The sequence below is a fragment of the Pipistrellus kuhlii genome, unplaced genomic scaffold (assembly GCF_014108245.1).
Source record: "Pipistrellus kuhlii isolate mPipKuh1 unplaced genomic scaffold, mPipKuh1.p scaffold_m20_p_6, whole genome shotgun sequence".
NCBI lineage: Eukaryota > Metazoa > Chordata > Mammalia > Chiroptera > Vespertilionidae > Pipistrellus > Pipistrellus kuhlii.
Genome location: NW_023425562.1, coordinates 77,814,831 through 77,829,287, shown reverse-complemented (window position 1 = coordinate 77,829,287; position 14,457 = coordinate 77,814,831). Strand labels below are relative to the sequence as shown.

The window sequence follows — 14,457 nt, the reverse complement described above, 5'->3', positions numbered from 1 at the left end:
GGCTGTATCTGCATAGTCCTTGTGGGGCATTTTAATAAAAACCCCTCCTGGAATGAAATAAACTAAACAGCCTGTCCTGACCCTCCAATGGCATGCTCTGACCCCAGAGCATTGAGCTGCACCTAGTTACCTGCTTTCCGGCGCCAAGAGGCCTTGGGGAGCGATGTTTGCCTGAGGAGGGCAGTTCCGTGAAGGAGATGCTATTTCCTCCCATTTTAATGGTTTGGTTAGTGGTGGGGGAGGTGGTGTTCTGGAATCAATGGAGGTGAAAGGCAGACAGAACTGCAAAACCTCACAGAACGTGTTTTCCCTGCTCTGGCCATGACTCACGGGAACAGAGGAAGGAATCAGCTACCCAGGTCGCCTGGGCGGCCACAGTGGGTGAGGGGCCCGGACAGGATGCTTGGAGTGCCAGGGAGGCACCAGAGCGAGAGGACTCAGTTGGTTGGTTTTTATTGAAGAGGCACTGCTGCCATAGGCCCCACCCAGGCTGTGTTTGCCTGGCCTGTGTACTCAGCCAGCAGCTCCGGATGAGGAAGCAAAGGGCAGGGAGCTGGCTCAGTTGACAGCTGGTCCCGGGTCGAACCAGCTGCAGACCAGGCGCCCTGCACCAGAGCAGCTCCAAGTGGCACCAGGGGACCGAAGACACTCCCTCCAGGGACACCACAGGTAACTCTCCTGGGTCCTCTGAGCACGGCGTTAGGGTTTGTAGTTTGCGGCAGGCAGTGACCTGCAGAAGCTGGGGGTCAGCGAAGGTTGTTTGACCCCAGCTCTGCCATTGACTCACTGTGTGGGCTTGGGTATCTGAGAGCCTCCATTTCACCATTTGTGGGATAGACCCCAATACGGCCTTCCCTAACAGGTCTGCCTGGGATGCAGTGATTATGTGGCAGTGGCAGGTGCCAGAGGTAGCTCCTGTTTGCAGAGAACCACTGAAGGTCGTTTTCAGTGTAAAACTTGGGGTGGTGTGGGATACTCAACAGTGGAGGCGTGAGGTATGTGATTTGGGGAGCACTGTCAGGACACGGGTGCCACGGAAAGGCTGCCTGAGGGGACCTAGGAGCGCTGTCTGCGGCGGGAGGAGAAGGGGGAAGAGACCCTGGAGTGTCATTAGCGAGCCTGGCTCTTTGCACAGTTCGTCTTACTTAACGCTCACGGTTGCAATCCCAGCTGCAGGACTCCAGGAACCTGCATGGCCGTCCGCAGCCTCATTCTCCGCCTGGAGAGCCGAGGTGATTGGAGGGCAGGTGCCCTGGAGCTTCAGGCTCCTGATCTGTAAAATGGGATAATAACAGTGCCGAGATCAAAGCCAAGGCCATGAGGGCGGAGAGGTCCAGGGCCGGAACACCTGAGCCTGTGAGTGACGGATCTCAGCTGTGGCTTTTTTCGCTGCCATTCTGTCGTCTTCTCTGTTTACAGTTAGGAAGCTGAGGCTGGGCAAGGGGAGGACACCTTGGGGCCTCTGAGAAAGGAGGTCACGTCGTGGCTTGAGTGACATGGGTGAGGCACTTGCCTCAGGAGCAGACTTTAAGCAACACAGAAAGCTCTGTCACCAGGACAAATTATACTTTAAGGCAATATTTTAAAATTGTTAAGCTAATGCCAAGAGATCTATGGGGAGTGAGATAGCATGTTAGGCACAGATGGGATCGATAACAGCACTCATGTGGGTTCGTTTAAGGTTTTGTGAAAATATATTGCTCATCTTGAGGCCTGAGTTTTCTGGGTCCTTTTTAAGTTCCGCTCTGGTGGCTCCCTCCCCCTACCCTCATCCAAGCTGTGATCATCGTCAGCCCTGGGGTGTGTAGTCCTGCTCCCTCCAAAAATAAAAGGGGAGAGGGACAGCTCGGTACTTTTCAGTTGAAGGAGAGTGGGCCGACCCAGCCCGCACCCCAAGTCCTGGGAGATCCTTTCCCCAAGCGCTCTGAGCCTGGGGGTGGGGGGCTTTTCAGGGAGAAGGCAGGCACTTGGGGAGTGCTGGCCGGGAAGAGCCCACAAAGGCTGGGGTCCGCTGGCAGGCGGTGCTCGGAGAGGCGTGGGGAGGCCTTGGCAGGTCCGGTCCCATCCAGCAGGCTCGCCGTCCTCTCCAGCTCGAAGCTGTTGGCTCACTGTCAGCAGCGCCTCTGGCCTCTGCCCAGAGCTGGGCAGGAAGTGGTTAAGGATTCGAGTGACTGAGTCATGTGGAAACAGGTCAGACCCCTAACTGCCACTTCACAGCTTCTGGCCTGGGACAGTGTCTCCACTTACCCACCCAATGCGAATTGGGGGCCACCATGAGCAAGCAGGACCAGCGAGGTGCCTGCCCGCACGCAGCACCTTCTGGGGTGAAGGCATCGCATCCGGTCTGGGTGTCTTTATCTGTGTGATGGGGCGTGACCGGCTGCTGGCAGCTGTAGGAAAATGCAGCTGATGGAAAGACAATGCCTGCCCCAGGGCTGGGGCCAAGGTGAGGCCAACCAGGCCCCTGGACAAAGCTGGGAGACATCCCCTGGTCACGCCTCCCAACCCTGAGAGGGCGCCTGTTTGCACATGTACCAGGCCTCTCCGGATCCTCCTGGGCCTGTCTGGCTCATGTCAGTAAGCCTTTGGCCAATGTTACCTGCTGCCCTTAGCTTAACGATGTGTGGGCAACGCTGAGAATAAGGTGGTAAGCTTTAAGACTCTGGGAGCATCAATCATTTATATAAATATAATTGACTAAGACAGTGGTCAGCAAACTGCAGCTCGAGAGCCACATGCGGCTCTTTGGGCCCTTGAGTGTGGCTCTTCCACAAAATACCATGTGCGGGTGTGCACATACAGTGCAATTGAAACTTCGAGGCCCATGTGCAAAAGTCAGCTCTCAAAAGAAATTTCAATCGTTGTAATGTTGATATTTGGCTCTGTGGACTAATGAGTTTGCCGACCACTGGACTAAGAAAGAGATCAATTAGCAAGTATCCTGAAAACACACAGCTCCGGTTTGATGAAGGCACCCCTCCCCTGGACCCAGGCGGTCCCATAGCAGGACGCAGGGCGGCCAGTCCTCATGCGCCCCCTTGTGGAGGAGGCCGGTGGTACCACTGCACCTGGCGGTAAGGTGCTGGGGAATTCCAGGAGATGCAGGACCACAGGAAGTGGGCGAGCAGGTCTGTTCTCTTCACTCACCTTGACCTTGCCTTTGGAGATGGGGGCACGGGGCTTTTCTGCTGTGTGTGCCAGCCTGGCCATGTTGGCACTGCCCTCCACTGGGGGTGAGGAGGGCTCACAGTTTGCCTACAGGCCATTGCATCGGCCAAGGCATTTCTGTTTGCTCGGTGACTAATTCTGTCAGCATCCACCCTCCGAGGACCTGCCCCTCCTTGTGACAGTCACTTTGCTGCCCGGCTGCAGACTGATTGCTCTTTCTCCCGCCTCTGAGCCTGGGTTTGCTGTTGATGGGTTCCCAGGAGGAGGGCTCACTGATAACCTGCATGTAAGCCCAAGGAACACCAATCAGGGGTAAAGGCCACTGTCACCTCACAGGAGCCCATGAGGTTGGGTCTGCGATGGCCCCTCTCTGCCCTCACCTCACAGACAGGAGCGGAGGCAGCTGGTGCGAGCAAGACCTGACCCCGGCGGAGGGCCTGACCCCACTGGAGGGCCTGACCCCAGTGAAGGGCCTAACCCAGGCAGATGGTTTGCTGTTTCATCACCAGGGACTGCTCCCTAACAGCTCTCAGAAAAGCGGGTCCCGGAGGCACTGGGCCACCGGGAAGAGAAAATCGCTAGATCCAGCCCCTGAGCAGGTCCCTCCACTGAGACACTGGCGACATTTGGGGCAGATCGTCCTCTGCCGCCGGCGTCCTGTGCACCGGGGGTGCTCACTCTGAGTCCTGACGCTCACACCTGTCTGCAGGCATGTCTACATGGGGGGGTAAGGGAGTGGGGGGCAAAACTGCCCGCAGTTGGAGAAACACTGCCTGTGAGCTCCTGAGAATCAGAACGGAGAGCACACATTTCTAAGGAGAACATTTTAACAAGATAGCAGAGATAGAGAGAGATCTTCAGCACATCGAAACACCCGTCCCAGGACCACCTGGGTGCCCGCCCCATTTAACCTTCCCTGAAACGCTGTGATGTACAAGGCCTGTTGGGCTGGTGCCAGACCTCCCTGTGCCTCAGTTTCTCACCAGAAAATTGAGCAAATAACAGCATTTTTTTTTTAACCCAGAGAGTGGTTGCCCAGGCAGGGGAGTCAGGACAAACATAACGGCAAACACGAGAGGTGTTTGATGTAGTCAGAACAGTGAACACCAGCCTTTTCCGCAAGACAAAGGCATTGGGAGAGAGCACGCCTTGCTGGAGGCCTCATCGTGGTGAGACTGACGGGGGCTAGCTCAGGCCCTAGCTTTCTCTCAGAGGAGGAAGGGGAGTGCTCCCCACTCAGGCAGCCCTTCTGCCGTCCTCCTTCGGGGCACCCACGCCCTCCTCCCTTCTCACAGCCAAGTGGGAGGGCAGGCTGCCCAGGAGCAAGCACGCCCTGCACACATGCTCAGGAAAAGGGCGCTGCAGACCTGGTGCGTCTCTGTTTGCTGTTTTGCTTGGTGGCCCAACCGGCTGACCCAATGGGCCACCGAGGCGTGCCCGGGAAGGGTTGGGGACATGCTCGGGTGCCCTGGGTGGCAGTGATTGGTCCCTGGAGCCCTGCCTGCGTCTGGGCATCCCCAGCCTGGTTCTCTGAGTCAGGGAAGGCTGTACCCAAGAGGTTCCCAGCCAAGGACACTCGTTCACCCCGAAATACCCAAAACCATGGCTCCCGGCGTTGGCTGTCATGGAAACCACCTTGAGATCTTGAAACTATAGGGATGCTAAGGGCCAGCCCTGGAGAGGCTGGTGGGATGGGTCTGGCTGGGGTCTGAGCATGGCAATCGGAATGTCACCGGTGATTCTAACCTGCGGTCCCGTTTGAGGACTGGCCTCAAGGACACAGCGGGAAGTGGAGAAATGAAGGGACTTCCTCATCCGAATGACTTCCACCCAGAGAAAGGTTCACCCCACATCCTCAAAATGGGAGGCCCTCAAACACGAGTCCAATTTCAAAAACAAAGCGCCCTGCCATGGGGCAGCTTGTGTCTAATGTCAGCCACGTCACCAAGCAAAACAACTAACACCATCGGCTCCTGAAAGAAGGACGAGGTGACACCACCCTCAACGCTGCCCTTCTCCAAATGAAAGCTAGCTCTTTCCAATGAAGACTTTTTCTGGGCAAAAACCTCTATCTGGTTTATTTGTCTCATTTGTTGAAGACTTGAGAAAACGTCACGGAAATCATTATCTATACTGCCCTGAGCCTCAGTTTTGCCATCTGTTAAATGGGGATTAACCAAAGGACTGGAGTTCATGCATATGGGCCTAGCCAGTGGCCATGGACAACAGGGGTGTGGGGCATATGTGGGGAGGGGTTTGGGTTGGGAATAGGGGGATGAGGACAATTATGTGGTACCATAATCAATAAAATTAAAAAAAATTTTTTTAAAGAGTCCTTACCTCACAAAGTCTTGGAGAAGATAATAAGGTGGTCACCATCCTAGTTGTCACAGGACAGTCTGCCTCCCAGAACACCCTTGTCCCTGGGACAGATGTCACCATCACTGTATTTCCCACATGAGCCTGATCATAGAACCAACTGTGTATTTGCTAAAACTGCAGCTCCAGGGCCCCAACCTGGCTTTTTTGGTGAGAATCAGAAGTGCTGGCGGGTTCCTCAGTTTTTTATCATCAGGGAGCTTGGGGGGGGGGGGGGGAGACACTGACAGAAAACCCTATATAATAAAAGGCTAATATGCAAATTGTCCCCACGGGTGGGAGTTTGACCAACCGGGAGTTAGACATTTACTGACCACCAGAGGGCGGTATGGAACATGGCAGGTGTCAGCGATGCAGTGCTGGCAGCAGGCAGCACTGGAGGCGCTGCCGGCCCCAATGGGCCCCAAAGAGAGTGGGAACATGGCAGGATGGTAAAGCAGCGAGCAGGCAGCGCCAGACCAAGGCAGGTGTGAGTAGGGTCCCTCATCACACCACTGGTCACCCCACAGATTGGCCTTGATCGCCAGCCAGGCCTAGGGACAAATCTCACGCACAGGCCTCTAGTAGCAATAATAATGATGGCAATAATCCTAACCATGGCAACACTTACATGGGCATTATCGTATGCCAGGCCTTAAATAGATTAATTCTCACAACAACTTCTTAAAATTGGGGCTGTGGTTATCCCCATTATACAGATTAGGAAACTGAGGCCCAGCAAGGCTCAGTAACTTGCCCAGGGTCACAGACTCAGTACACAGCCCATCAGGGCTTCCAAACTCAGGGTTCAGCTCCAGAGCCCACATCCCTGCCTACATGCTACACTGCCCTCTGCCCAGAGCGCCCAGCACATGGCAGGCCTGCCCTGCACATCAGATGTGATTATCATAACCTTTCTATTCTTTGTATTATTTGGGGGGGCATTAAAAGACTTGGCACTCCATTGCCAACTTTTAATTGCTAAACTTTTAACTGACGTTTTAATTGTGACGGTTTAATTGCGAAGCATCTTCTTTGCCCTCCCCAGACATTTTGACCTCACCTTGTAGGCTGACTATATTCATTTCTGCTGATACTGACATCGGCCAGTAGGTGGCAGCACCCCTTTGTTTTTGTCCCATGTAAATCCTGCTCCTCACATTTGAAGGAAGGGCAGGAGAAATTTCACAAGACATGTATGTTATCATGTCTTGTGCCGGAAAGCAATCATTGCCTGAATCCAGATTGTCACTCCCACAGACGTTCCCATGGCTTTTCCTTCTTCCCGGCCACCTGCCCTGAAATCTACAGAGGCTCTGAAAATGTGCAATGGCAGGGCGCTGTAACCCAGCTTTGCAGGTGACCAACTTTCTCTCCTGCCCGCACACATCACACTCCTCCCAGCCGAAGACTTTGCATAACCTCAAACATTTTCATAACCTCAAACCCCAAGTTGGACTGAATTTATTTATTTATTTATTTATTTATTTATTTATGTATGTATGTATGTATGTATGTATTTATCATTTTTATTTTCCCAGTAATGTTTATTTTTTTTTATTATGGTATCACATAATTGTCCTCATCCCTCCATTCTCACCCCAAACCTCTCCCCACGTATGCCCCCACCCCCCTGTTGTCCGTGACCACTGGTTAGGCTTACCGGTATATGCATCCACATAAGTCCTTTGGTTGATCTCTCCCCCTCATCCCCACCCTCCCCTACCTTCCCTCTGAGGTTTGAAAGTCTGATCGATGCTTCCCTTTCTCTGGGTCTGTTTTTGATCATCAGTTTATGTTGTTAATTATTTCCCCTAAATGTGTGAGTTCACGTGATACAATAAATACACTTGTGAGAACCGAAAATGAGACCAGCCATAATGGTTATGCTGAGAGGCAAATAAATCGGTCTGTAGTGAGTTTCTTTCTAGGCCAACAGTTCTTTTGAGTTCTTATTTCAATTGGACTGAATTTAAAGTGAATACTAGGAGCTCCAAAGGTTGTGTAAAAAGCTGCATTTAGGGAGACAGAGTTCGCCGTGTGTGTATTTGTGCATGTGGCCTTGGTCACAACCTTCAACCTCGGAGCCTCAGTTTTCCCGTCTGTGAAATTGTCTTGCTGATTTGCTGTAAGGGAGTGAATTAGTTTGCTGCTAGCAACCCTCTTAGAACAGTTTCTCAACACAGGGAAAGTGTGCCGCGCCAGCAAGCCAAGGGTTGGGCGAGCCTGAGGGAGGGCCGGAGAAGGATGAAGAAAAGACAGACAAAGAGGATAAGCTGGGTCTAGGTGGATCTTCTGTGCCTCGCCAAGGCCACAGAACAGGTCCAGACTGCAAAGCTGAGGCTTTATTTATTGTCAGGGACAAATATGGTAATTTACAATGTTGTAACTTTCATTTGTTTTGGCAGCACTTGCTGCCCCTCCCACAGCCCACTAGCTACCCAGGAAAGATCTAGAAAGCAGTCACAAGATCAAGCTTAATTATGCTTACAGGGCTGTGCTCCAAGCTGGGACTTGTTTGCGACTCTGCCAGCAGGTCAGCTCGAGGCTTAACCCTATAATCACTCCCTACAGGAAAGCACTCACCAAATTGGTTGTTGTTACTATTTCATTAATATGGTTGTTAGAGCTGTTATTGTCATTATTTTTATACACCGTGGGTTCAAATCCTGGTCAGTCTTACTATGGACAACATTTAATTTCTCAGCCTCCTCAAACCACTTATTTGCAAAATGAGTGTATATTACCCAGAGTGATCTTAAGCAGGGAATGATAAGCTTTAAAAATATATTTTTTTAAATAAGCCTGGCTATCTTCCTTTTTTCTTTTTTTCTTGTAAAGCACAGAGATTAGTTAAAACAAAAGTACACTCTCAGATAAGGGAGTGCGGGCAGACTGGAGAAGTGAGTTGCTCCGTTGGCAATCTTCCAATAAAACCAACATTTGAATTTCACATGATTACGATGAATCACAATCCATGATTCTTCTGCTTTTTCCAACCACTTATGAATGTAAAACATGTGCTTAGCTCACTGGCTGTACCAAACAGCCTGTGGGTGAGGTGAGCTTTGTCCCTCAGCTGCCATTTGCCAACCCTGGTCTTAAGGATTTAGTATTATATTTATAACTAGAGGCCCAGTGCATGAAATTCATGCACAGAGTAGGGAGCGGAGGGATCCTCAGCCCAGCCTGCACCTTCCCCAATCTGGGATCCCTCTCACAATCCTAGACCACTGGCTCACCTGCCTACCTGGTTGCCCCTAACAGCCCCCTCTGCCATCCTGCTCACCTCTAACTGCCCTCCCCTGCCAGTCTGGTTACCCCCAACTGCCCCCACTGCTGGCCTGGTTTTTCCACACAGCATGTTTGTTCAGTCATTTGGTCATCCCTCACTAACCCCACTGCCGGCCTGGTCATAGGCAGCCATCTTGTGAGGGTGTGAGAGTTAATTTGCATATTACCTCTTTATTATATAGGATGCCCATTTGTAGATTAAGCGATGACCTATTGTGATTACGTACACCATGGATTTTACAAATAGCAATACTGCAAAATACCTAGTATCCTGTATGTTTTAGTGCTGCTCAGCTTTATTACATGGTGAATTAAAGAACATGTAAAATCCCCAGATCCTGTAATCTAGCAGAATCCCCCAAGAGAACAGGAGGTGAGATCTATGGCCCTTTCCAGCCTCGGTAATTTCTGCTTACTTGACATGTCAATTTCTAGAGCACAAGAACACACAGGGGATGAAAGGCCCATGGGACCCTTGCAGGTGCACGGGCTGCTTTCAGTCAGAAGTCAGGCCTGACTTGTATTCTGAAAGCCACCAGAGCGGGTGGGCAGTGAGTTGGAGGTGGGGCTACGCTGGAATCGCTTGTGGTGTGTGAAGCAGAGTTTAGGTAGCGGTCTAGAGCAGCTGGAAGAGCCCATTCCTGGGACCAGACAGACTCTCTGGGTCAGATCCATGGTCGGCCACGTATCCTGGGTGGGTTTGGGAGACTGGACTCCCTCCTCTTGAGGGAGGTGATAAAACCTGGAGCATCCTAACTATCAGGATAATGGCAGCCTGTGCTTGCATTTTGTCTCTGCCATCACCTCGGTGACCTTTGGGAGGTAATGGAGCCTCCTGGAACTCAGCTTCCTTGTATCTAGAGGGAGATGATGACACCTGTCTCACAGGTGGGTGGGGACACATGAGAAGATACAGGAAATGCACCTGGAAAATAGACTGTGGAGGACAGCATGCTAAGTAATTTCTGGCTGTTAAAAGGGTAATATGCAAATTAATCATTACTCCGTCACAAAGATGGCAGCGCCCATAACAACCACAGTGGGATGCTAGTGGCATTGCCCCAGCAACGCAAGCCCATCATTCCGCACTCTGGCCATGCAGAGGGAGGGAGGGGTCTCTGGCCAGAGGCTGGGGCACAGGATGCTGGCATTGTCACAGGCTGGGCTGAGGAGACCCCGCTAGCCCCACCTTGGTGCACGAATTTCATGCACCAGGCCTCTAGTTGTGATTATAACAGATATTCTCAAAAGCTTAGTGATGGTGTGGGCTTGCTTGCCTCTTGTCCTCTACCATGGCCCCGTCTTGCTATGTTAAGCAATTTATTTTATTCATAGCATCATGCCCTATGTCTTTTGTTTAACAAACCCTTCTTATTGTATATTATGAGCTAGACATTATTCTAACCACTTAGTAAGACTTAGTTGATTTAGTACCTATGTTCCTGTGAGGCACAGAGAAGTTAATTAACTCACCTGAGGACACAAAGCAATGAGAGGCAGAGAGAGGGTTGAAGCTCGGGTTGTCTTGCTCTGGCTTTGTGCGCATAACCACTTACCAAGCTGCCTTGTCATCAGAAATGGCCTGGTTTGTGGGCTTCTTATTTGTTTATTGTTTGTTATCCCACCACCACTACCTCTCTCCCTTGACCCCCTGTGAGGTCAGGGGCCTCATCTCTTTCATTCATAGTTGTAACCCTGGTGCCTGGGGCAGTGAAACATGCAGAGTGCCCAGTATATATTTATTGAATCAATGAATGATGAAAATGTAGCCAAATAAATATATAATTGCAAGTAGTTCTGTGAAAAAAAAAAAAAAAATCCAGTGCTAGGATGGGTTTTAATAAAAGACCTAATTTAGTTTGAGGATCAGAGAATACTAAAAATTTTAAGTATCCTTTAATTATCTTCACACTAAAATCTCCTTGATATAAAAGCTGTGACCGAGAGGGAAGAAATGCTACCCACACTGAATACACGGTTCATCATGATAAATATTTACCCCAGAAATGAAACACAATTGAAAATCGGGGCTGGTTTGACTTGGACTTTGTGGATTAACGGTCTAAAACGTCTCTTTCCCCCCAAATGAATGTAGGCCATGGCGGTGACATGCCACAGTAACTTGCCAGGTCTCTACTTTTGATTGTCTTGAATTCTAATGTCTCTCTCTTTTCTCTCTCTTGCAGGAACCATGGGTAACCAAATGAGTGTCCCCCAAAGAGCTGAAGAGCAGGAGAATGATTCAGAAACAGACGCTCACGCGGTAGAGTAGCTGTGGTCACTGAGCATGGGCTCCCCCCAGGCAGAGTGGCGGGGGGGGGGGGGGGGGGGGGGGGGGGGGGGGGTAAGGGGGCGGGGGGCCCTGCCCAGGGCTCATTCATGAGCCTGCTCTCCCCATGGCTTGTCCTGCTGCACTCAAACCTCCAGACTCTATCACGGAGCTTGGCTAAAACGCAGGCTCTAGGCCCCACTGAGACTCCCGGAATCAGAACCAGCAGGGCTGGGGGCCTCGGGATCCTGCGTCTTTAAGGGCCTCTACAGCCAATGTGATACCTGCTCCCAGGTGGGTTTGGACCAGTGGGACTCACCTGGGGGTGGATTTGCCCATCCCCACCAAGGGGCACTTGCAATGTCTGGAGACATTTCATTTGAGGTCCACACAACTACTGGTCTAGTGGGCAGAGGCCAGGGATGCCACGAAACCCGTGGTCGGCAAACTGCGGCTCTCGAGCCACATGTGGCTCTTTGGCCCCTGAGTGTGTCTCTTCCACAAAATACCATGGCCTGGGAGAGCCTATTTTGAAGAAGTGGAGTTAGAAGAAGTTTAAGTTTTAAAAATCTGGCTCTCAAAAGAAATTTCAATGATTGTACTGTTGATATTTGGCCCTGAGGACTAATGAGTTTGCCGACCACTGCGGTAAACGTCCTTCTGTGCACGGAACAGGGGGCAGATGTCACTGTTCGAGGATGAGAGCCCCGGAGATGATGGCTGCATTCGCAGCCTCACTGCACATCAGAACCAGCGGGAACCAGAGGCCACCTGGGACCAATAGCATTAGAGCGGGGGGGGGGGGGGGGGGGGGGGGGGGGGGCAGGCTTCCTCCCCTGTGGCTTGTGCAGCCAAGGGGGCGGGGCTGCTTGTTTAGGAATTCGTCTTTGAAAAACTTCTCGGGAAGACTGAGGCCAGCGATGCCGAATGCGTCTCCTCAGGTCTGCATGACCGGGGAGCGGGGAGCCGGCACGTCCACCATCGGGGTTCAGAGACGGAGTGAGTGTGAGACTGGGCACTCCTCCAGGAAGAAGGGAATGCCTGTGAGCCACCTGACTGCACACTTTCATTGCCTCGGACTCTTAAAACCCTAGCGCTGGCCAAGAAGTTCCCGACTTTACTTCCATCAGGAGTTGGAAAACGGTGTTGATGAAACCTCCTGATGTTTAACTATTGGCAACTGATTCCAAAATGATTTTCAAAATTCTGTGAGCCAAATAAACACCCTTTGCACCCCAAGTACTGGCCCCAGAAAGCCGGGGGGGTCACCTCGGGGCCACGTGGTCACGTGGGCGTGGTGTTCCACTTCCGTGAATTCTCGGTAGCATTCACAGTGAACGCGAGAACACGGACTTAACAACGAAAGCCATTTCACAAACGTAAGGAAGGAAGAGTCTTCTGTGTCCCCCAGGAAGGCCTGCCTTTTCGCTGGTTGCTGCTGTTTAGTCTTTTCATTTTTATTTATCCCTGCACTTATTAACCGCTTACACTACTAACAGAACTGCAAAATAAAACTCAGTGTGCAAAACACTTAGCATAACATCAATCTTCAATGAATGTCAACTATTAGTGGTATAACTTAGTTGATTTTATTCTTTAAATGACATTACATACCATTACATACCATTACATACCATTATTTTCTCTGTTGTGACTTTTTGCTTTCCTTGTGTATATGTGTATGTCTGTATGTGTATACCCACACACACACACACACACACATACACACATAAAATCTTCTTTAATATCTATAATAATAAAAGGGCAATATGCTAATTAGACCAGACATCTTCCCGATGTCATTCTGGACATCCTTCCTGACAAAGCCAGGGCTGGAGGGAAGCCAGCCGGGGTCCCGGTGGCTGTGGGACGGCCAGAGGAGAGAAGCAGTCCAGGTCCCAGGTGCCTGCTGGCGGCCAGAGGAGGGAAACCCCGGTCCTGGGTGTCAGAGGAAAGCCAGTGCAGGCAGCAGGGGGAAGGAATTCCCACTCTTGTACGAATTTTCATGCATCGTGCCTCTAGTCTACAATAAATAACAGAAAAAAATATCAAGTCTGGGCCCTAAAAGTGGGGAAAGGCTGCAGCATGAGATGAGAGGGGTGTGGAGCAGGCAAAGGCAGCTACGAGCTCCCTGTGTGTGCAGGGTGCTGACTAGGGCCCTGGCTGTGTGTGCAGGATGGTGGGGCGAGGCTAACCTCACAGGCTTTGGAGTCACGTGCTCAATGTTCCCCACCGATCAGTCAGCCTGGGCGTCCATTGCCCATGAGTCCCCCCTGCTGTGCCCACAGGCTCCTAAGCAGAGATGCAGACAAGGGGTGTTCTCAGGGTCCCAGGTTCCGTCTTTAGGGGGGGGGGGGCGGTCTCGTTTCTCTGATGGAATGCTGGGAGTTCCCAGAAACACGGCTTTAAATTAAGTTTCTCCTTGGGAGGCACCCCGTGGCCTCGAGGCCTGCCTGTCCCAGGAGACCTGGCTGATACTGGCACGTGTCTGCACAGGTGGCGTCTAAGAGGGACTGCGTTCGCAACGGGACGCCGGTGATGGTGTCAACCTACACGGTGCAACTCTACGACGAAGGTCAGTGCCACGGGCCCTCCGGGGCCAGGACTGCTGGTCCCGGGTATGGGGAAATGGGATGGAGGATCAGAGCCCCAGGCTCATCTTGAAATACTGTGCCTGTCACCTGGGGCGCCCTAACAGTGACCCAAGTGGGTGGTTTAAGCCACTGAAATGGGTCGTCCACAGTGCGGAGGCCAGAAGTCCGAGCTGGAGGTGTTGCAGGATTGGCGCCTTCTGAGGGATATGGGGGGTAGGAGTGGGAGAAGGAGGGTGCTGTTCCCTGCCTCTGGGGGAGCTCCTGGGGCCTCAGGCCCTCGGCTTCCACGTGGTGTTCTGTGTTCCCACAGCATGGCCCTTCCGTGTGTCTGTGTCCAAACTGCCCCTGTTAAGAAGGTGCGGTCACACTGGGTTTTCCTCCTTTACTGGTCATCTGCAAAGGAGGTCACAGCACTGGGCACTGGGGTGAGGGCTCTGTCCTCTGTGGGCACACACCTCAGCTCGAACAACTCTCCGCCCTCTTGGTGCATGACAGCTGAGGAGGCCGAGATTTAGGGCCGAGGAAAGGAAAGCAATGATGTAAAATCACTGTGAGTGGCCTGTGGAGGCAGACAGACCTCCTGGTTACACCCCTGCTCTGACCTTCCATCTCAGCCGAGGCTGGCGCCATGTGTCACTGCGAGGTGGGCCCCGTGTCCCTGACTCTCCAAGGGGTCCTGGGCCGGAGCCTCCCTGCCACCCGGGAACCATTAGACCTGCAGATCCAGGGGCCCCGCCAGGCCTCCTGGATCAGATATGCTGGGGGTGGTGACCC

The 14,457-nt window shown here is 52.0% G+C and overlaps 1 protein-coding gene across 8 annotated transcripts in view; it reads left to right on the top strand.

Moving 5' to 3' along the window:
• The first annotated feature begins 503 nt into the window (after positions 1 to 503).
• Positions 504 to 14,457, top strand: part of BCAS1 (brain enriched myelin associated protein 1) — a 76,883-nt gene continuing 62,929 nt past the window's right edge. For 2 of the 8 annotated variants that reach the window (XM_045574441.1, XM_045574438.1), the window contains exons 1-3: positions 505 to 669; positions 11,007 to 11,083; positions 13,586 to 13,664. In XM_045574441.1, coding sequence (XP_045430397.1) covers positions 11,012 to 11,083; positions 13,586 to 13,664 — 151 coding nt within the window. In that variant the 5' untranslated portion in view covers positions 505 to 669; positions 11,007 to 11,011. Of the gene's footprint in view, positions 670 to 11,006; positions 11,084 to 13,585; positions 13,665 to 14,457 lie in introns of all 8 variants that reach the window. The other 6 variants (XM_045574440.1, XM_045574437.1, XM_045574439.1 and 3 more) reach the window with 6 other exon arrangements.